Source organism: Dipodomys ordii, unplaced genomic scaffold (assembly GCF_000151885.1).
Source record: "Dipodomys ordii isolate 6190 unplaced genomic scaffold, Dord_2.0 Scaffold41, whole genome shotgun sequence".
Lineage (NCBI taxonomy): Eukaryota > Metazoa > Chordata > Mammalia > Rodentia > Heteromyidae > Dipodomys > Dipodomys ordii.
The window spans coordinates 10341899-10365932 of NW_012267257.1; the positions used below are offsets into that span (position 1 = coordinate 10341899).

Sequence of the window (24034 nt, forward strand, 5' to 3'; positions counted from 1 at the left end):
TGAGATCTGAAGACCACAATTCAAAGCCAGCCTGAGTAAGAAAGTCGGTGAGACTATTATCTCCAATTAACTACTCAGAAAAAGCTGGAAGTGGAGCTATGCCTCAAGTGGTAGGGCATTAGCCTTGAGCAAAAGAAGCTTAGAGACAGTATCCAAGCCCCAGGAAAGCATGATCAGACTATATAGTCTCATTATGAAAAAGAAATAAGAAATGGCCTTTGAAGGGTCTCTGCACCGCTGTCACCCCAGTGCTGGAGTTGCCACTACAGAGAAGCAACGTGGAGGAGAAGGCTGCGGAGGCTCTGTCCTCCCAGAGTTCTTTTGAATTCCTCCTCATCCAGAAGGAAGTCAAAGCCCAAGGCGATAGTCAAGGTGTGTTCCCTTCAACACTTGACATATAGTGTTAAGTGAATTGCTCTGGCTCTTTTGCATAATCATATGTAAATTTAATCAATTAAATACCCAGCAAAGTTGTCTTGAGATATAGGATGTTTTTACATAACTTAGAGGTACAGAAATGTCCACTTCCCAAGGTAGGAAGTGTCACTGATGTTTAAGAATTCAGCCTCAAGGACAAAAGCAAACAACTGTTGACTTAATGCAGAGCACATTTCCCATCAGCCATGAAAAATCATGGGCAGTTAAGGGTGATACATGGCAGTAGCATCACACACAACATTTCTAAAACTGATGGACTAGCAATACAAGCAGTGATTGAATACAGCCTGCAATTCCCTTTAAAATGGCAGACTAACTGGTTGCTTGTTGCAGTGTGCCATTAAGCAAAACATCCTAGTGAGTTTCAAAAGAGAACCAGACAGATATAGGAATAAGAAGAATGTCTCTATTAGATCAGTGCCCTTGAACTTGAAGGTTAAAACTATATGAAATAGCTAAACCAACTGTAATCATTCCTGTAATCCTAGCTACTCAAGAGGCTGAGATCTGAGGATTATGGTTCAATAGCCTGGGCAAGAAAGTCCAAGAGACTCTTATCTCCAATAAACCACTCAACAACCAGAAGCAGCACTGTGGCTTAAAGTGGTAGAGCACTAATCTTGAGCAAAACAGCTCATGAACAGCACCCAGGCTCTGAGTTCAAGGCCCATGATCAACAAAAAAAGGAAAAAAAAAACTGTATGAAAGAAATGACAGGAAGATAGTCACAAATAAGAAAACATCAACCACAGACTCCAGGGGGATTCAAAAAACAAATGCTGACCCACTATATGGGAACAGTCGATTTGTGAAGTAATGTAATAGTACAAACTAAATAATGGGAAGAAAGTTTCCACTATTCACTATTCAAATATTCTGCACATAGCAGTAACTATGCTGGAAGAATTTACAGATTACCAAGCTGTGAAAAATCACTCATCACATACTCTTCTTGAGCTCACTGGTCAGAGGTATGAGTGCATTACCCATGATTTGTATGAGGTTCTTTTATAGGGAGAAGAGTAAGGAAGAGATTTTTCAAATAACTAATTACTATTTTAAAAAACCCTCAAGAACATAGCTAAAATCTAAAGTGAAGCTAGCAAGTACATTTCTACATGCTAAATATGTATTAAAGCTTTCTGACTAGCTGACATCTATTTGATGAGTGTCCATCATATGACGTTCTGTATCAGGTGCTGACTGGTCACAGCTTATTGAGTGTCTCATTGTGGTATTACATATCCTGAGGTAGAAATGGAGACCATTTACCCTCATGGGAAACAAGCCTTTGGAACAGAGAATTGCTAAATACTAGGAAGTTGTTTGGAGAAGCCTGTCATCTTTAGGAAACAGGAAAATCTTCCAAAGAGACTCCTCTAGGGAAGAAAGGAGGAGTGTCAAGCCACCACCACTGTTTTTTTCCGTCTGGCTTTTGGATGGAGAGAGTTGCAAAAGGTCTCCTCCCTTACCTGAGGACACCAGTCCCAGAGCCACAGTCAAAGCGGAACTCCACGTGGCCCCCCACCATGTTGATGGACAGGAAGTCCTTACTGCTCGTGTCGTAGCTGTACAAGAGGACACCATCCCCCGAGTCTGGCCGAAACGTGATCTCAAACTCCGTGAAGGAAAGGTAATGCTGGGGCTCCAGGGGCCAGGGTGTGGCAGCATAGGATCGCAGAGACTCTCTGAAGTGAGGCATGGTCAAGGTGAAGGCTGGAGACACAAGCAAGATGTTAGAAATCTATGTGTATCCAAAATTGGTGAGTCATGCGCCCAGGGCTGGATTCCCTCCTTTGTGGCACATGCCTATCCAAGACTTCCCAGATGTTCTATAGCTAGATGGGTTACATGACTGAGTTCTAGCCATGGGGACAGGATGAAAGTGTGATCTAGCACTCCACGTCTGGTCCATCTTCCTTATATTCTTTTCACTCCCATGCTGGCTGCAGGCCAGGTTCAGTGGAGGATCTAAGTCCCTAGGGGGTAGACACGGTACCCCTGAATAGCTCTGCATAGATCAGCTTTGCCACCACTCTCTGAACTGCAGTGATTTGGGATATGTGCAAGAAAAAATCAGCTTTTCCTCTGCTACTTTGCCTACTGAAACACAGGATGGCATGGCTTACTCTGAATCACACATGCTTTCTGAGGACATGAGATTTGAGCTTATAGCATTAAAAGAAATTTTCCCAGGGGAGCATTTTAGGTCCAAACATGAAGCAAGCATTGGATTTTGACTATTTTTGGTGAGACTGGGCCCAGTTATTTTATTTTACTTTTCATTTTTTTAATGAAAAATTAAAGCATGTTTAAAACAACCTGCATAGTTTTCCACACTCTTTAAAATGCCCAATTATCATTCGTGTGTCTGTGTGGGTGTGGGTGTTCTATAGATACACACATCTACACACATATAGATTTATGGAAGATATATGCTGTGTTGAGTGGTGGGATAATTTGGCAGAACAGCAGAGAGAAGGAAAAACAAAAGCATTTTTTGGTCTTATCACATGTTAATTTCTGTGTTGCTCAATCTTTTTTCTATCAAATTTTCAAATACCCCGAAGAACAAGAGCTTAAAAGCTTTGACTTCGATCTGAAATAAACCACACAAATGCAGGCTTTCTAAAAGGTTTTGGAGGGCCACCCACACTCAAAAGGAACGTCTCTAGTTGGTTTACAACTTTGGCACTCTGAGACACTTCCATCCCTCCCACCCAGCAACCCTGAGCCCATAAAAACATACAAGGCTTTGCTACAAGTGCACTGCTGACAAGTTACAGCCATGCAGATTAGCATGCAGCTAGGAACTGCCATCAACTTGCTTCTTTCTCACCGGCTTCACAGTGTCGACCTTTGAACCCCAGAGGACAGAGACAAATGTAGGAGTCGGCTTTGATAGCGGCACAGGTGCCACCATTGATGCAGGAGGCCTCATCACAAATTCCACTGCTGCATTCTCCTGCACACAGAGCAGAAAGCAGAGAGTCAATTCGGGAGGTGGGCCTGGGTGGCACTACACACTTCTAGACACACAGTTGGGCTCCCCTTCCCGCTGATCTGTCCCACGGTGCAGTTCCAGCCGGCTTCAGGATAAGGGCAATCCACACTTTAAATGTGATTTTAGCTTGTTATTTATGCAGAGCCACAGAGACTTATAAAAAATGTATTTGCCATAATAAATCAAATGATAAGCCATTGGGTAAGTGTATAGCCACCAATGGGAATGACTGAACTGTTTCTGCTTCAATCCATCTCTCCATTGTTCTTGCATGAAGGGATATGTTAAGAGCATCTTAATGTGTGTGACCCCCAACTAGCTTAAGTATGGCTGCCTTGGTTCAAAGCTTAGACAAGCAAGATAATCACTGAAGGATTTAAGCATCTACCTAAGCTCATTAACTTTTTGTCCTGTGGATTCCTGTCTGGGGCAGGGAGATGGGGCGGGCTCCATGGTACCTCAGCATGTGGATTCTAGAATCCTTGTTTCTCCTGCTGCAGTTAGTCTCATGAGTGTGAGGAAAGGACCTCACAGTGAGCAATGCTAAGAGAGTCAGGTCACACGGGTTCGTTCTGTGCAACATGTGTCACAGAATTCCCCCCCCAAGGTCACACTTTGCCATTTTCAAGATCATCAGCTGAGGCCTGGGAACATGGCTTAAGTGGTAGAGTGCCTGCCTAGCAAGGTTAAGGTCCTAAGTTCAAACCCCAGAACCACAAACAACAGCAACAACAACAACAACAAAAAGTCAAATGAAGTGCAAACAAATGGACTTGTCCTGGGCTTTCAACTTCTTTCACCTTTATCTTTATGTGTAAGAAATGAGTGAGACAGACAGACCACAATCTCACCCAAAACTATTAGGCAACTTTAAAACACTTTTGTAGGACCGAGGAAGAGGAACTTTGCCTATTACTAGGCAGGAAATTGGCTTCAGGGGCTGCTAAGGAATGTAATTAAAGAACTGTGGATGCTGCACTATGCTGGCTGGGGCAGGCTAGTCTCTATGCTTTCCAGCTGGCCACTATCAGAAGTTCAGGTATGAGTGACTGTGGTCTCTCTTCAGCCACAGCTGAAAACATGTCCCTAGCACACACACACACAGCCACCAAAGACAGAGAGCTTTGATATGAGAGCCAGACCCTCACAGAGCCTCACATCCCACCATTTCTGCTGGTCCTACAGGAAGAAGGGGTCTCCTGGGGTTGTTTTAAATACATGCAGAAGAAATGACTGTACATGTCTTCTGCATTGTTAGCCAGTTTTTAGAGAGGGGAGAGTGTTGATGGGGTCTGAAAAGCCAGGCAGAGAATCCAACCTTGACAGACAGGTGAGAAGCACCTGAGTTCCCAAGCCAGTGCTGGCAGAGTTATGCTTCACAAGGTTATCTGTTTAAATGGGAGAGCACTTCACTAGTGCAAAGAAACTGAAGCAAAGGGAGTTTGTGAATTTCCATAGAAAAAAATATGATGCCTGTATTTTCCCTCTCTACTTACTTGAATTCAGTATTTTCTTCAACTTTTAAAATTACTATTATTATTATTTTCATTTTTTGCTGATTCTGGGACTTGAACTCTGGGCCTGGGTGCTGTCCCTGCGCTCCTTTTGCTTAAGGCTAGCACTCTACCACTTGAACCATAGCTTCTGGCTTTTTCTGTGATTAATTGGAGATAGGGGTCTCATGGACTTTCCTGACTAGGCTGGTTTTGAACCATGATCCTTCAGATCATGGTTCTTATGAGCAGCTAAGATTACAGGCGTGAGCCACCAGCACCCAGCTTTTAAAAAATTATGATTATTAGCTTGCATTAAATTATACCAAGGAGGGGTGGGATTTCATTGTTATATGTTCACACATTGATATTCCAGTCATTCTCACCCCCTTTATCATTTCCTTCCCTCCACATTTTTCTTTTTCTTTTAACTTTGCTGTTATTTGATTTGGTGCTGGGGTCTAAACCCGGGCTCTTGGACATTCTAAGCAGACACTCTGAGCAGCTCCTCAGCCCCTCTTGGACTAATGAGGTAGAGAGCGCACTTGTAGCTCCAGCTGCTCTCCTGACTTGGGACCAACAGACCACACAGCTGTCACATTCCATTTGTTGCAGATATCTTAAAATATCATTTATGTTCATGGCTCCTTTGAAATAATGTAGTGATTTCACCCACCATTAAATAATCCTGTCATTTTGTGCTTTAGATATAAGCAATTTATTATTGTGCTGTCAAAACTTTAAAATATTTTAGAGCCGTATGCCAATACAGTTGTTTCCCATTATAACGTGTATTTTCTGCATTTACCAAAAAACAGCATTCAAGCTGCAGAGCTCATCCTTGGCGAATAGGAGGCCCTATGTTCAATTCTCAGTATCAGATAGGTAATGAAACTAAAACAAAAAAAACATGAGAACAGCAGTCGACCATTCACAGGTTTTACCACATACTACAAAGGGTCCACAACATGAAGACGGTAAGAACTCCTAGGCTTGGAGTGGAGAATCCTGGTGACAATTTGCAGGGAAGTAGGTAAGAATGGGGCAGAGTGAAGAAGAGGTTAGTTTTGGAAGAGGAAAATGACAGCTCTAAGAATGTGAGCAAAGAATGGAGCCAGGGGCAGGGGGTGGGGAGAGATGAGGTGCAGGCTGGTGGGAGCCCATCATCGACATACGCAATAGCTCTTACAGCTGTCTGGCTGTTAGAGAGCAATGGCTGAGTAGATCTGGGCTAGATAACGGTGCTATATGGAAGAGAATTAGACTCTCAAAGAGGAAAATGGACGCAGCCTATTATGCATTGGTGAATGTTAAGGAAACCATAAACACTGAGTCATCTCCTGGCTTCCTAGCCTCAAATCCATAACTTGAACCTACCTGTTTTCTCCCCAACATCTGTCAAATCCATCCTGTCTCTACCACCACTACTGCCCGCAAGGAACACCATCTTTCCAGCCCATCATTGTGGTCCCATAGAATACTTCTGGCTAACTACAGGTGAAGGCTTTCTTTCAAACACAAATTACATGATATTATCTATTGTTCCTTCCTTCTTTCATTGGAACAAGCCATTTCTGGTGACTGGAAATAATCTTCCCTCTCTCCTCTACATTCAAACTTGTACTCTTGCTATTTGTTAAATTCTTCACACTTTCCCTGACCCAACCCTATCATATGGGTCTTGGTAACATTCACTCCCAGCTGTCATTTTGCATTGACTTACGTGATTCCTTGGTGAATCTTGTCTCTATTTGGAAATGGAGTCTTTAAAGAGGCAATTGAAGTTACAAGTGTAGGGCTCAAACCCCCTCCTACTGATATCCTTGGTAAAAGAGGGAGTTTAGATCAAGAGACACACAAGGGTTTGCACACACACAGGAAAGACCTTGGAGGACACACAGAGAAGGCAGCCAGCCATCAACATGCCATGAGAAAGGCCTCTGGAGAAATCTTGACCTTGACCCTAAGAAAATACATTTCTGGTGTTTAACCCACACAGTATCTAGTACTCCATTGCCAAATCGCTGGCACAGTGTCACAGGCCCAGAATTCTAATGATTAACCATCTTTAGAATTACTGTCAGCGATGTACCATATTTTGGTGTTTGGACTTTAATATACATGTCTGCAGAGCACCAACTTGGACCCACCTCCCTTCTGCATTACCCATCTCCCCAAGACGGTAGCTGGATTGCTGCTCACCCTGGCCCAAGCTTGAAAGGCAGCCCCACAAACCCCACAAAGCCCCTGAGCAGCTACTTACCCACATCAGCCCCACTGAGGGCTTTGCCCAGTGGCCAGGGCCTCATGTCAATCCTCTTCCCATTAACAGCAAGTGACTGCACACAGCCTTGAAAACCACGGTTTGTCCCTGTTGCTCTCACCAGCCAGTAAGCACTGGGAGCCCCACCAAGGTAGAGAGGTGTCCGGAAGGTAATTTTACTGTATTGGCCCTTTAAGAAAGAGGAACATTTTTGTCTCACTAATGAAACCAAAAGCCAAATACAACCAAATTTGTTGTGGGACAAAGCAGTTTATAGCTGCAGGGGTTCTTTCCTTCATGCTTACACAAACCTCCTAGAAAATGAGCTCTAAGCTCCCACAGAGAGAACTTGGTGACCTGCTGAGGACTAGACTTCTGGAAGGACATGGAATGCCTGGAAAGGGAGGAAGAAGGTCAAAGCCAAGACCAACCCAGCAGGCACTGGATTGTGCTGGGATCCAAAAACAATCTTTCTCTTTCCAGTCCTGACACCAATTAATTGTGTACCTTGGATAGGCCACAGGGCTGCTCTGTGACCCCCTCCCCCAAGATGGAAATACTAATTTTGTGTGGTGTATGTAGGCTAAACAGGAGCCTTTCATTCCCAGAGTTACCTTCATACACTGTGCTAGAGGGTCGTGTGCTCCAAAGATCATTGCCCAACAGATTGTGTTGCAAAAGATTTCCAAACTTGCTTATAGATAAGGCTTTTTTAAAAAATGGTAATATATGGAGGTAGGAGAATTTCCAATCTTAGACTAATCCACAGTCTGGATTACAGGCCTGAGGTGACAAAATTACAGGGCTGAAGATTAGGTAAGAGGAAATTAAGACATACTTGGACGCTCTAATTTATTTTTATTCCAGATGTGTCTTATTCATTCAGATTAAAGAATTAAAAATGCGAGTTGGGAGAAGGCATGTTGCTAGAACTTACAAAATGTGAGCCACTGAAATATAATCTGCATCCTTTAAGCGTTTCCAACAAGTAGAAACCTCTATTGTTTTATGTTTTTAAATGAGCAGATAGTTAACATTTGCAGTGGTAGCTTGAGTGGTGCAGTTTTTGCAGGGTTTGTAAGGATTCGTTGTTTGCCAGCCACTAAACATCTGCTTTCATTAGATCAATTAAAGGCTCTTTGGTTTATTTTATCAAGAGTCTCAGAATTTACTTCTGGATTTCATCCTCACCCTTCTGGTCTTGTCCCCTGATCTACAACAAGAGGTTTGGAGTTCAATTCCTTTCTAGAGCATTTCTAAGTGTATTAGGGGCAGGGGAGAAGGACCTTTGAATCTGACCTTTTACCTTTCTCTGATGAATTACCTTCAGGTCCCCGGAGCTGATTTGCCTGCCTATGTACAGAAATGGAAGTTCCCTAGAGGATGTATTCTCCCAGGACAGCCCTTAGCACTTTGAGATAACTCTAATATATAACTGATAATCCACAACTTCCCTGTGGAACCAGACTGAAGCCATATTCTGAAGACTTGTTTCTGTGATCTCGCTCTTTTCTTTACCCAACTTCTTCCTCTTCCCAGTTTCTCAGAAAGCACTTTCTAAGTACACTCCTTACTTTATGCCTGTTTCTGGGGAACCACTTCATATGGAATGATTGTGTCTCAAGGCAGATTATTAAGCCTTATGCATCTGTGGTTCTGCCTATCTGACTTTCTCAGCAGGTCCCAGAGGCAGACTTCACCCTGAGTACCAGTAATATTACCTGATTCTTATCATTCGTTCTCATGCCTAAAAAAATGCTGTGAAATATTGGGATGGAAACAAAAAAGATGAAATTCTTCTAATCTCATTCTTCTAACTCCCATGAGTTGCTGGATTTCTTATACATCTTTTTTTAAATTTTATTTTATTGTAAAGATGGTGTACAGGAGGGTTACAGTTACACGAGTAAGGTAATGAGTACATTTCTTGTCAAGCATTGTTACCCCCTCCATTGCTTTTCCCCTACTATCCCTTCCCTCCTCCACCTTCTTGTTCATCTTTATCAATGGTTTAGGTGAATGACTTTTTGAAGACCCCATGGACAAGGAACTATCCTGAGATGGTTTGCCACACCTCTGTTTAACTTTGTGTGGCTTGGTGAAGCTAAATACAGTCTCCCAAGTCCTCCCATTTTGCTTCAGCCTTCTTGGCCCAGAGTATAAATTCTTCCTCCACAAGACTTCTCTTTTGACTCTAATGAAAAGCCACAACCCACACCCTCCTCTTGCCTGCTCCAAACTACACAATGCTTCTACAATCAGTCATTGAAGGGATCTCAAGTCATCTTCCTGTTTGGGTGACTGCCCCTCCCTTGAACTTGCTCTAATTTGCCTGCGACCCACTTAGAAACTCATCACAGATATGAATACAATCGTTTTAGAGGACAAGAGTCACCATTAGCATCCTTGGACTAGAAAAATACTGCAATCTCCCCTTTTCTAGATGCTATTCCTTTGCTAATGCAGCCCATGCTTTCTTGAGTTTATTGTTAACACACAGCCATTTCTTTGCATTTATTGAATTTCATTCCTTTAAACCATAAGACATTTTCACATGGGTTGTTCTCCATCCTGTTCAGGTTTAATATTTTGTACCTGTTTGAAGTTTCTTTATTTCTATCAAGCTTCATTTTCTCACGTTAATATTATGGACTGGGGTTTAAGTCACCCTGTCCTTTTTATCCCTGGCAATATGAGCTAAACAATTTCCTTGGATTAACATGTAGTAGATTGGGATCTTTGTTCCTTTGAAACCACTGAACCCAAAAGAATTCTGTATGTCTGTCAGTCACAGAGGCATAGATAGCTTTAACATACCTGGCCAACAGAGTAGTGAAGAGTACAGGCAGGGAGAAAGTTAAATATATACGCAAAGGATTTCTTGCTACATTTTTCCTCAGAGAATACAGATACCTGCTTGATTATAATTACAGGCTTGGTTCCTTAGCAGGTTGCTAATTCAAACTGTTGGTTCTAAACACAGTCCTCAAATTACCAGGAACATAACAAATATGTGAATACCTCAGTGATTGGTGACTCAAAAGTGAAATTATTTTACCATTTCCTGCAATGCTGGCCTCCCAGTAAGGTGCATGCACTGTGTATTCCTGGATGTCTTCTGGAACTATTTGGTAAAGCCACAATGTTGTGACATTCCCACAGTAAAAACAAACTTTGTGTCTGATGCTAAGGATGAGCTCTATCCTGTCAGTATCTGCCTTTCTCAACCTCTGGCTTTGATGCTCTTGTGGAAAGAACATGTTTGGTGCATAGCTGGTGTGTGCTTGTGCATTAAGGTCTCTAGTAGGAGTGGAGTGAATGTATGCCTGAAAGCTTGAGGAGCAAGACCAAGCAGGAAGCCACTGGAAATCAGTTGTGTGGAGCCACTAGGAGAGATCGTCCTCCCGGAATCTGCCCATCCCGAATTTGCATCCATTCTGCCTCAGCTGTCAGCAGGGGGCCCTCTCAGGATCCTAAAGTTGGGTGGTGGTTGGGGTGAGCTCACCCTCACCTGGGACTGGCCTGTGGAGGGAGTGCCATTGTTCAGCTGCAGCAGTCCATTCAGGCCATCTCTGAAGAGTGTGACGGTATGCCATGCTCCCAGTTTGATTTTGCTCTCGCTTAGGATGATGGCAACTCCAGTTCCACAATTAAACCTGTGGAAGAGGAAAAGGGAAGGAAGATTCTAGAACCAAGCAGTTCATTATGCTTTTAGACACTATGAACAATGGCTCTTTTTAGAATCCATATGTTCAGCATTTTGTCTGGAGATATCAAGAACTGTTTAATGCCATACTTGGAAGAGGCAGACATTTCCTTGAAATGCTGTCAGTCTACTAATCCCTAACCTGCCATGGAGCTTCTCAGTGTAGGACCTTCATAGCCTCCTTGTTTCTGGTACTCAGAAGATGGCGGCTGAAAGGCCTTCGGTCTCTTTTCCAGAGTTGCCAGATGCTTAAAATAGATTCAAGGTGCAAAGAATTCAAGCTAGATTCAAGGTGCAAGAACTCTGCTTCTGGGGATTTCTCTGGGGATTCTCTGCACTCAGAATCTATGATATTAATAAATTGTAAAAATGAGTCTTCACACTCATTTTGGCAGGCAGTCCAGGACTGCCATCTGTGCTCTGCTGGGCCCACATATAGGTGGGGTTCCACAGGAGGCTCTGGCTCAGGGACAGGGTGTGGGCAGGCAGAGGAGGACCATGCTTAGGTGGCTGCAATATGCGGTGTTTGGGGTTTTATTCCCAACGTCCTCATGGCCCACAGTGCCCAGTAGACACTACATCCGACAGATAGAAATTTTGTCCTTTCTTATCACTTTCTAAATTGCTATGATGCCATTTCCACACGGCCCTTGAGAGAGTTTCCTGTGAAGAAGGCATAATGGGTGTGGTCTGTGTGAGGCCCTGCATCACCTGCCACCCACTGCTCACGGCCTTCCTGTGTCTCATGACCCTCACTAAAGTGGGATGGAAGGCCAGGCTTTATAGAGGTACATGTTGGCATCACTCAGTAAAAGAGCAGAAGAGCTGCGACCAGCTGATACTAGAGTGCTACTGAGCATCTGCCCTACCCATCAAGTGCTAGAGCACCAGGAAGTTAGATCCACTGCCCCAGTTTTGCCGATGGCACCATCAAACTTCCAGGAACCAAATATTTATTCAAGAGACCCATTTTCTACTCTGATTGGGAAGCTATAAATTCTCCAACAACCTACAGTACTTCTATGCTGAAATAATCTAAGGAGATCGTAACAGTTGATGCATATGGAATGCATGCTCTGGAGCAGGCCCTGCTCCAAATAAATGTGTGGATGAACTCAGTCAGTCCCTGTCCTGTGGCTATGATGAAGGGGGTTTGGAGAGATTAAACCATTTGCTGAAAATCAGGCAGCAGGGAAAGGGCACCATCAGGACCTTAGCCGGTGCACCATAAAGAAGGTCACGGCCAACGCCCATTGCTTATTCACAAATAGGTGCTGTGTGTGCTGCTCATGCTCTTCCTAACGCTGCCCCCTAGAAGATCACAGAGTAACTAATGGTAGCTTCCACAATGTGCTGGGGGAAATACAATCCTGCCAGAAAAGAAAACCCAATGGGCCCATCACAAACTCCTGAGGAAGTAAGTACAAGCTTTGAGTCTATCCACCAGACTTATTTGTGGCCAAGAAACCTAGGAGGAGATTCCAACTTTCTTCCCATCACATGTGCTTGAGCTTCTGAAGAAAAGGAGAGTTGACCCCTGGCCCACAGCTGTATCCCCCCTGTGCCTGAGTGTGCCAGATCTATTTGCTATTAAGCAAGTGAATGGGGATCAGGGTCCCAAACTCAACTTTCCAAGGTCACTCTTCAATGTGACATACCAGCATCTAGGAAACTGGTCCATATCCATCTTCTTCACATCATTCATTTGGCTACTAGAATCCCTCTGTTTATGTTGCATTCACACAACGGAACACCAATATAATATATTTTTTTAAATGTACAGGGCTTTGGGCAGGAGTTACCTGAACTGGAGGGTACGTCGGATGATTGCCAAGGACATGAAATCCCCCCTCCCGTGCTCATTCTCTCCACAGTAAAGCAGCAAGCCATCCTCTGCCTCTGCCTGTCAGTACACAAACAAAAGCCACATGAACAATGACCACCTCTTCTTCCACAAAGCACCATCTGGAAACATCAGGACTCCAATTAATTCCCAGGTTCCCAGTCCTAGCTTATTTTCATTAAAATACAAGCAGTATGTGAGGTACAGCAGTGAGGTGAGAGGAAGGAGTCCATCTCCGGCCTGCTTGATGACACTCACCCACAGAGCATCCCAAGAGCTATGCAGAGCTGATGGTCATAGAGGGCAAGCAGTTTGTGTGCATGGATTTCTATTGTCCACCATCAACATTCTGCTAATTCTACTTATTCTTTTTTTAAAATTATTATCGTAAAGGTACAAAAGGGTTACAGTTGCATAAGCCAAGTAATGCTATTCTACTTATTCTTTCTATTCTTCCTTCCCTCTAGGAGGCATGCACATTTGCTTCTTTCTTTTTATTAGGACCTTTCAAACTGCCTCACGGATGATCACCCTGACTTTCAAAGATGAGGAGAACTCATCATTTGGATACTCAAGTCTGATCATAGGAGCATCTTGTTTCTCCAAATGTACTGCTTTGGGGGTGATACTAAATGAAAGATGTTAAGCTGAAGTCATGGACTGAATTTTGAACCTACATTTAATTCAGACCCCAGAGCCTCTTCTGGGCTCTCACCATGTGCTGGTGGCGTATAGAGTGCAGTTGTCTCAAGGTTCGGTTACAGACATCACAGTGAAGTGAGACATTGGGGTCTCTGTAGAGGGGATTTTGCAATGGGGAACATATTTATTCTGAAATCCCAGCGTGGGGGGATTTCAGAGCAATATTGCTGATTCTCCAGTGTTCTCATGAGGAACCTTTGAAAAAGCCCTTCCACAGTTTCTCACCTCTACAACCCACCCACCTCTCACTGTGACATGATTGCTACATCTGTGCCCACCATCCCTGCTAGATCTTGTGAATGGCTTGAAAGACAGGTGCAGTGTCATATTATATCTTGGATCACTTCCTCTGCCTCCTCTCTCCTCCCTTCCCTTTTGATGTGTGGGGATGTCCAATCAACACTCTTCAAATGACTAATCCTTCTTACCCTGAATTCCAGAGTAATTTGAAATGCCTGATAGGAGTTCTTCAACGGCTCAAAGCTTACATAGGAATGGCCAAAAAATTGAGGATACTGTATAACAATATCTGAAAAGAAAAAGGATGACAGACAAGAAAGTGGTTTCCTCATGTCTCCAAAGGCAAAAATCAATACATAGCATTGCCTGTGTGTCGCACAGTGAGAACCTTTTCTATTAGTTCTCTATCTCTGCTCTCACACCTGCTAGTCTCAGTCTTGGGGACTTGGAACTTCTAAAAATCTATGGAAGAAACAGGAAATTTGGAGATTGGAACTTCCTTCTCTAAAAAGAAATCAATATCTTGAAGAACATAGTCATTCACTTTCCAGTAGTACATTTTTTTTAATGTGAGTTGGCCCAAATATGATCCTTTTGAACCCTTCTGTCCGTCTTTTTGATAGAAATGTGATATCAATAGAGACCACCTTGGTGGGTGCTGTGTTGATGATTTAATGATTGCTGCTCCAAAAGACCACTCATAAAAATGGGCTTGCTCTCAGATTAGAAGCAATAGGATCTGCTTCTCACTTGGCCCTGTATAGCTTATTTAATGACTAGGATATGGAGGAAAGGGTTTATCATACAAAAGGGATTAGAAGAGAACTGTTTACACTCCCAACTTCTCTCTGGCCCTCAGCCTGGGCAGCCCATCACCATGTTCTTCCTCTCTTTGCAGTGCTTACCTTCAGAGCAGCCCTCGCCACCTTTGCCCAGGTTGCAATGGCACCGAGAGCCACCCCAGGTGTAGTCATTAGCACAGAAGCTGTCGGCAGAGCACAGCGTTTCATCACAAGACATGTCAAAGAGCCTGGACATCATTGCCACACTGGTCTTCCCCTTCCGCTCCGCAGGAGTAGGCTGGACAGCCACCGTCACCGTGGCTGGGAGAGAGGCCGAGGTGGGTGGGGCGAGCTGGGAAAAGGTCTTTGGGTTAGATAGTGATGTCATCGTGGTTTCCACCAAGAATTTCTTATTCCCTCCTTTGGTGGCGGGAAGTGGTTTGACCTGAAGGCAGAGAGGAAAAGGGTTGAGCATAAACACAGAACATAGTAACTAGACTGCTTTGTGTGTGTTTTTGTTTTATTATCTTTAATTAGTTGTACAAAGGAGTTGTCTTTCAACAAAGCAGCTTATAAATATAGTGTGTTTTGACTTATTCTCACAGGATGCATTGGATGCAAAGGCAATGATGCAAAGTTGCATTGCTTTGTCAAGGAGCCACTCATCCTTATAACACTGGAGAATATAAAATGCATGGATGGGAAATCTGCATCTGGTTTCTACCCTGTCAAGTGCACGTAGCGTTAGTTCTAGACTATCAGACTGGCTACTGCATCCTTACTATTAACAATTACGTGTGAAGAGCAAATGGGCCAATTTAAGTGTTAAGTAAAAATGTTGATAGACTACAGATTAACTGCCCTAGGCAACAAAGAAAATACAAGAACCCTGTGTTTGAGAGCAAAAAGTCTTGTTACCTCCTCAAAGGAAATATCCAAATCTAGGTCATCTTCAAATCCATCATCATCTTCACTGGCTTCCATGTCAGTGATATAATGAGGTCCATAGTGGCCACTTCCTGCCTCTTTGCGACCTTCACAAAGAAAGCCAGCACAGTGTCCATTAACTTACACCTTCATCACAGAGCTTGATGAATAGCTCAGGATGTATTGAAAGCATCCAAGAAATTCAACTGAGAAGAGGAAGCATCCGTGACCAGGAAAAAAACGCTTCCTCTCGAAAGTAATTAAGAAATGCTTGTCCATAGCAGAAAGAGCTGTCATTTTACACAGATTGGCAAAGTTCACAGGAGACCCCTATCTAAGAAACAAAAAACAAAACAAAACAAAACAAACAAACTCCCTCACAGAACTGAGATTACCAAGAATAGAAGCAGTGGGGGCTCTCCCACACAGGCATTTTGTGTAAATAGGTATGACCACCGCTTTCTCTTGGTGGAGGTGGGTTAGCAGAGGAAGCGATGTCTCACCCTCTCCACAGTACTTCACTGCTCTATTAAAATAGTGCACCCATCAGCTGAAAAATTCAAGCCTTCAGATGCCAGGTTTCTACATGGGTACATGTTTTCTCTAGCCATCTGCCTACGGCCCAGCTGTGGGCCAGATGTCTTCACACACATTAGTAAGAAAAACACAAACTCTGTATCTGTTTTAGCTATCTTCCTGCTTCTTTCTTCTCTTTGTCCTTTCTTAACTCTGCGTTTCTATATGTCAGATATTCATAATTGTTTGCTTTCACAGAAAAGACTGCATTTGGTGGTAAAGGAATTATGTAACGTGTGTGTGTGTGTGTGTGTGTGTGTGTGTATGAAAACTGATTTTTACTTTAGGTAGGTTTCCCTACCTCCAGGATGTTTTCCCTTGCTTTGTGCACATCTTGATATTCTTGAACATATTCACATCAAAGTTGTGATTTTCTTTATCTTCATTTTATAATACCTATCTGAAAAAATAACCTTCAGTATGCCCCTACTACCTACAAGAAACATTCTAGACTCCTTGGTCAAGAATACAATAATCTTCATTACAAAAACTTCTCTTTCTGGGCTGGGAAGGTGGCTCAGTGGTAGAGCACTTGCCCTGCATGCATGAGGCCCTGGGTTCGATTTCTCAGCACCACATAAACAGAAAAAAATCAGAAGTGGAGCTATGGGGCAAGTGGTAGAGTGCTAGCCTTGAGCTGAAGAGTTGAGGGACAGTGCCAGGCCCAGAGTTCAGGCCCCATGACCAACAAAAACAAAACAAAACAAAAAACTTCTCTTTCCTTTCCTCTTTCTCCATTATCATTTTTATTGAAATATACTGCCTCTCTCATACTTCCCAAGTATTACTAAATCTATTTCTAAACCTTTAAGTATCCCTTCAACATAAGTGTGGTTAATTCCATTTTGCACAAAAATAAACTGAAGCTAAGAGAGAGTAAGCAGGTCGGGTGCTGATGACTCACACCTGTAATCCTAGCTACTCAGGAGGCTGAGATCTGAGGATCATGATTCAAAGCCAGCCTGGGGAAGGAAAGTCTGTGAGACTCTTATCTCCAATAAACCACCAGAAAACCAGAAGTGGCGCTGTGGCTGAAGTGGTAGAGCTCTCGCCTTGAGCTGAAGAACTCAGGGACAGCACCCAGACTCTGAGTTCAAGCCCCATGACCAACAACAACACAACAACAATAAAAGAGGGTAAGCAATAAAAATATATACTGATCCATCCTATCGTAGATCCAGGGTTTTTCCATTTGCTCAAATCCCAGTCATCTGTAGTAGAACACTATCCATTGATTCTCTTAATCCTCACACAATCCTATGACATAGTTATTATTACTCATTTTGACAAATAGAGAAATGAAATAATGTGTTTAAAGACATGCAGGTAATAAGTAAATGACAGGGCTAGATATAGATAGATATAGATATATAACAAGGCAAAATATCTATTATCTATATCTGTATATCATTGGACTCTCTTTTCACATATACTACTAATAATCTGATTCCAAATTGTGTTTCAAACTTTCTTTTTCCTAAGTTAAATTATGGCCAAATTGATCTACCACTTTGAATACCACTCTGTCTGTCTGTCTGTCTCTCTTTCAATTTACTTTCTTTCCACCCTCCTTCCCCCACCTCTCTTTAACTAGCTCTAGGGATTGAGCACAAATCAATGAGCAGGGCTGATAAAGATCGTACCAGCTCCAGGATCCCTCTGCAGCATCCCAAACTCCCTATGCCTCCTAGTGATCCAGGTTAATAGCCATTCCCCAAAGTGGTGCCAGGAGACAGCCCAGCACCCCAGACTTCAAATTCATCACTCACATGAAGTTTTCACCAACACTTTTTTTTTAAAGTGAGCACAGAATGTGCAAGCTCAAGCCATTGATAAGAAGTCTCCCAGTAGCCTGAGGTTACTGTAATTAAAGTGCCTAACTTATCTCTTTCTACTTGACACTTTGTTAATTAAGAAAAAGAAACATTAAAAAGGAGACATTTATCAGAATCCAGAATAGTCAAGCCACAGTTTGAATGCAAACCAGATTTGGAGGTTATCCCATTATAAGAAAAAAAAGATAAACAAAATATAATTTTTTATGAGCAGATAATAGGATGACTTTGGCTTTACAAAATCCTATAGCTGTTTCTTATAAAGCATCACAAATTTTCTATAAACTAAGAGTTGCTCTGATGTATCAACTTGATTGAGTTGGAATTATCATTGCTCATAGAATCCCAATGGTTGAGAGAGACACATAAGCATTTCTATAATCTTGAATAAGTAGCTTGATATTTTCGAGTCTCCTGTTTTCAATGATGGTGGTGGTGGTGGTGATGATGATGATGATGACTAGGATTAGATTTTATGACCTGTGAGATCTTTTCTGGCACTAACATTCTTATGACTGTAGAATTTACACGGCTGACTGAGATGTTGTCGATATCTGTCACATTAGGAAATTGGGAAGAAGAAACAACCATAAAATTGTACTCCTATGGATGAAAAGGAGTCAGACACTTGGAGGACTGGAGCTTGCTTTTCAATATTATACACCTCTTATAAGATGCAGTGCCATTGATCCATCCATGTTGTAGCTCTCAAAACAGTTCTCAGCAGCAGTAAGGGAGGTGTGCTAATTCCCCTTTAAGACACAGTCTTCTTTCCCAGGTTCTGCTGGATTCTTGTCCAAATGTTTTCCTCCCTTGAGAGATAGGATCAGGGACCAAGCTGCTGCACAGAAGCATTTATCCTATGTTTCTGAATTAAGCAAAGCTTATCTATATAGTTCCCTCCCACGTTCCTTGTCCACCAGAACCAGAGGAAATCAAGAACTTAGGTGTGATATTTGAAAACTCAGGCCTCGGTTTTAGTCTTAGGCCTGAATTGGGCAGAGGGATGCTGGCAATTCTTTCTTGGCTCCTAGAATAAGCACATCTTGTACCCCAACTTCAGCAGAAATAAGAATGGCTTTGGTTCTTTGAAATAGATGCCCAGGAGGGGTATGCCTAAATTGCATGGCAGTTCTAGTGTGTGTGTGTGTGTGTGTGTGTGTGTCTCGGTCACGGGGCCTGAAGTCTGGGCCTGGGCACGTGTGTGTGTGTGTGTGTGTGTGTGTCTCGGTCGCGGGGCCTGAAGTCTGGGCCTGGGCGCTGTCCCTCAGCTCTTCAGTGCAAGGCTAGTACTCCACCACTTGAGCCACAGTGCCAATTCCAGCTTTTTCTGCTTATGTGGTGCTGAAGAATTGAGCCCAGGGTTTATGCATGCAAGACAAGCACTCTACCACTAAGCCACCTTCCCAGCCCTGGCAGTTCTATTTTAAAGTTTTATTTTTCTCATTTTGTGTGTGAAGAATCTCTATACTTATTTCTTATATTCCTGTAGCTATACTAATTTATAGTCCTATCTGCTGTGAATAAGGGTTCTTTTCTCTCCTCCATCTTCAACAGGATTTGTTGTCATTTTTTTTCTTGATAATGGCCATTCTGACTGGGATGAGATGGATTCTCAATATAGTCTTGATTTGTGTTTTCTTGATAGCTTAGGATGTTAAATCTTTAATGCATATATAGCCCATTTGTACTTTTTCATTTGAAAATGTCTGTTCAGTTAATTTACTTATTTATTGATCAGATTACTGTAGAGATACTTATTTGTTCATGCTTATTGCAGCACTACTCACAATACAACAGGCAAATTATGAAACCAGTATAGATATGCATCTATAGATGAATAGATAAAGAAAATGTGGTAAGTATGCCCAATATAGTTTTACTCAGCCATTGAGAAGAATGAAATTATGTATTTTCAGGCAAGTGGATGGAATGGAGATCATGTTAAGTAGAATAAGCCAGTCTCAATAAGACAAATATCACATATTTCCTCTCATTTATAGAAGTGGGCCGGAAAACAAAAACAAATGCAAGGTTTGGGAAAAGGAAAGGCAGCACTAAAGAAGGGAAAAGGGGAAGGAATACACGCAGAGAGAAGAATTGTATGAATACATTGTACTCATGAATGAAAATCTCATAATAAAATCCCTTTATGCAAGTAATAAATAGCAATCATGAAAGAAACAAAGGTATTTCATTCTTTGCTAATTATGCCATATTATCTCCTAACTGACTCTGAGAGTAGATAGACAAGAAAAGTTGTTCACTGGGTCTTCTCAGAATGTGAATAGTTGGAGAGCAGGGACCCCATGTGGCAAGTAATGCGCAGAACCAGCATCATATCTTCAGTGCAAATATTTAAGAATTTGTTGCTTAACTTAGAGTTTGAAGAACTGTGGCCTGAGTGAGACCCTTTAAAGTCTTCCCCAGACCTTATGATGTGAGTTGGACCTGCCAGCTCTAGCTTCATCTCACATTGATTTACTTTTTCTCAGCTCCATTCATATTGGTTCTTGGGAATATGCTTTCTTCTATCTGTGTCTTTCCACATTCTGTCCCTATGCCTGGAAATCTTCTCTGTCGCTGCCATTCCTGTACCTTTTTACATTTTTAAAAATATCCTTTTCAAAATCTTTCTTAGAGTTCTCTTCTCTGGCTGGAATCTTCTTCAGGTAAGGTAAGGTTTCTTCTGGTATGTTTTCATGGCCATTTCCTTTATAGAATTATAACTTGGCAATTACATCTATTAGTGTGATCATTTCAGAAATAAAACCTTCCTGCCAGAAAGTAGCATGATCTATTTTGATTTCCATTGCACCACAGAAAACTTACATGCTTCTTGCCTGCTTCAGGAACTCATAAAACATGTAGGAAATAAGTAGCCTGAATTTGGGGGATACTTTAAACATAATGCAGGTATCTGCGGCAGTATTCATCTGGGTTCAAACAGGAAAAGTCAGGCACAGAAAAGTTCCAAGTGTATTAATTCCCCTTCCCCAGGTCTTAAGGAAATCATTCTGCAGGGTTTTCCTGGCCAACAACCCATACCTAGAGCCCTTCCTGGAGTTCATGTTCTGAATGGCTCCTCTGCATGAAGTTGCTTTGGGCTGAGCCTTCTAGTCATGTGAACTCAACATTGCTACCTTGGACAAATGACTGGACAAGATCTCCATCCAGATCCCCAACAACCACTACTGACAATGTCTGCTAGGAGGGCAGAGATTTGGAGCTATGGCAGATATTCTAATACCAACTCCTTTGCCTGCCTCTCCTGTACCTGCTATGAAGTTAAGTACTGGATTTCTGGAGGAGTTGTGATCATTTGGGCTACAGTGACACAAATGGAAGTCTGCTAGAACTTTCCTTCCTTCCACATTGTCTTGGGCAGTAAAGGTGGCTATGAAAGCTAGAGCTGTACTGCTAAGTGACACAGACAGTCCTAAAGAATTCAATGAGACCATCTTTGGGGAAATATTGTAACTGGGTACACAAGCTCATACAAGGCCTGAGGTTCAGGAGGCCTTTGGATCTACCCAAAGAAGGTTAAAAAAGATGCAGCCTTATCAGTTTAGGATGCAGAGAGTCTTTAAGGATTCCGTACAGCTTCTCCTGCTCCTCCTTTTCCAGAAACAACCTATTTGAATCATTGACTTCTAGTCCAAGTGCAGTGTACCAGTTCAGGGTTGTGTTTCTACCAAGGGAGAGATGGCAGGAAGACAGGCACTACAGGGAAGCTTCTTTTCAACTCATCATGCTTCACAAAATGCTCATTTGACCAGAACTCAAGTTCCCCAGGCAACAAGTGACTTCCAGAGCCCTCACCTCAAAGCTTCTCTGACTGCTGGATGACATGCTTGTGCGTGAAGAGGAAGGGCTAGTGGTGTGTAATTCGATGGGGTGTTGCCTTTTGAACAACATAATCAAGTACAGCCACTGTGTCTTTCCCCTTGGAAGAGAATGTAACTGTGGAAAATGAAACAGAGGGCCAGAAAGCACAGTGATGTATCTCTTCCTCCACAGGAAATAAGGCCATGGGACAGAGCAAGAGACCTAAGGTTACACCTTTCCCTAGGTGGGATGGAAATTCAGGCTTAGAGCCCTTGAGACTTCAGGAATAATGAGTAATAATCCACTGACAACTTTGTATGGCAATACATCAGCATTTGCAGGTGACAGCAGCCGTGTAAAATGTAGACAGATAGTTTAAAAGGTTCCAAACAGGTGACATTGGAATTCAGTGTTATGTATGCAGTACACAACCATGTGCTAAGTATGTTAGTAAATGGGTAAGTGTACATACAAATAAGTATTCCTACACAGTACTCTACACATAGCAACTGTAAGATAGATGTTATTTGATAAACCCCTAGTTTCGAATGGGTAGCTGCTCTAAGTGCCTGTCAGTCTCAGTGTGCTTATTCAGAGTCTGGGAATAACTATTAATGACAGAAGTGTCAGGAGTATATGCCTCTAAAAAGATTATCTATCATATATATGCATATATATGAGTTATTTGATTTTATAATTCTAGTAAGATTATATCCCCCCCAAAAGTCTTTTAGAATGTGTTCCTTATCACTTAAACAAAGAGCCAAGTATTAAAAACCCATAAGCTTAGTCCCAGCCTAGGGTACTAATGAAAGCTCATAAGGCCTAGAAGAAGGAAAGTAGGCCCCTGGAAAATTGCCCTTGGGGGAATATTGGAGCCTTTCCTTCTATCTTTCTCTGTTTCCTAGCTGTCTCAAAGCAAGCGGCACCTGTATCTCACACATCTTCCGGGATATATTGGGCTATCATAATCCTGGAGCAATAGGGCCAATCAACTATGGACTGAAACTTTGGTTTCAGTTGGTTCTCTCAAGTATTTGCGACAGTAATAGAAAGCTAACTAACACAGCAACAGAATGGAAATAGAGCTTGAAGGAAAGCAATATCTGTGTGGTGATAGTGGGATGTGGAGCCAAAGAAAATTTTCCTGTGATAACAGAATATGCATGTGCCTGCCGACAGGAAAACAGAAATGCAAAAGAAAAAAAATTCTTATGTACTAAATGGAATGATTGTTCAATACAAAGACATGCCCATGAGCCTGAGATAGTGCATCATTGACAGATCCTGCAGGATTTTTTGAAGTCTATGCTTGAAAAAGCAGGAGAAGGGGCTGGGAAGGTGGCTCAGTGGTAGAGCGCTTGCCTTGCATGCATGAGGCCCTGGGTTCGATTCCTCAGCACCACATAAGCAAAAAGAAAAAAAGCCGCAAGTGGCGCTGTGGCTCAAGTGATAGAGCGCTAGCCTTGAGCTGAGGGACAGAGCCCAGGCCCAGAGTTCAGGCCCCACGACTGGACCCCCCCCCAAAAAAAAGCAGGAGAAGAAAGAGTAATTGTAAAGAGTGGGAGCCAAGAAACTCGTGAAGATACAGACAAATCTCACCAAGCATTATGGGTTTTCATAAAGCCTAAGCATGTGACTATTAAAATGTTACATAAAACAAGAAAGAATTGAATCCAATCAAATTGCTAAAGTCTTTTCATGGTTTGAGAGAAGATTCTGACTAACTTTAGACTATTAGAATTTGAAAACTAGCCATTTCTAAAAGTAAATAAAATATACAAGTAAATAGCACAAATAGCAAACAAATAGTATAATTAGTAAAGTAGTATAACTAATATAAATAAAATAAATAATAAAAATACTATGTAAAAAGAAAGGGGAACTATGAAAATACAGCAAATCCTAGAGAAAATAAGGAAAGAACAGAAACAGAAATCCTTCTTTTCTTTTTAGCTTATTGTGACTGGAAACATCAGAAAATAGGTGTTGGGCTTACAGCATCTACTCCAGTATGGAGATATCTCTTCCTCAAATTCTTGGTGGGGGGGGTGTCTATAGGATGCTGGAACTCCATAAAAAAGCTAATTCCCAAGAAAAGTTATTACAACAGCAGTTAAAACTACTGGATTCAAGAAAAACTCAAGAATCTTTTTCCTTTCAAAGCATAACTTAATGTTTTCTGTTCCTCATCACCTCTGATCCTAATGATGACAGCCTATTCACCAAATATCATGCTGATTTTCTCATGTTACTTCTGAAATTCGATAGAAGAGTGACTTTTTGGTTTTCTTTTTCTTGCCAAGACCAACAGTCCACTTTCAACTAAGAAGCAGCTATCAAAACAGACTATCAACTCTCTGTACCCCTTTTAGGATTACAAGGGACCAAAGTAAT

The 24034-nt window shown here is 42.2% G+C and overlaps 1 protein-coding gene across 1 annotated transcript in view; it reads right to left on the reverse strand.

The window, feature by feature from the left end:
- The window catches only part of Egflam (EGF-like, fibronectin type III and laminin G domains), a 166493-nt gene that overhangs the window by 36548 nt on the left and 105911 nt on the right, over positions 1 to 24034 (reverse strand). The window contains exons 7-14 of the mRNA XM_013018520.1: positions 15390 to 15505; positions 14595 to 14916; positions 13878 to 13978; positions 12707 to 12807; positions 10710 to 10854; positions 7199 to 7388; positions 3278 to 3403; positions 1911 to 2154 (exon numbers count right to left, since the gene is read on the reverse strand). Of these exons, the coding sequence (XP_012873974.1) occupies positions 1911 to 2154; positions 3278 to 3403; positions 7199 to 7388; positions 10710 to 10854; positions 12707 to 12807; positions 13878 to 13978; positions 14595 to 14916; positions 15390 to 15505 (1345 nt within the window). The remainder of the gene's footprint in view (positions 1 to 1910; positions 2155 to 3277; positions 3404 to 7198; positions 7389 to 10709; positions 10855 to 12706; positions 12808 to 13877; positions 13979 to 14594; positions 14917 to 15389; positions 15506 to 24034) is intronic.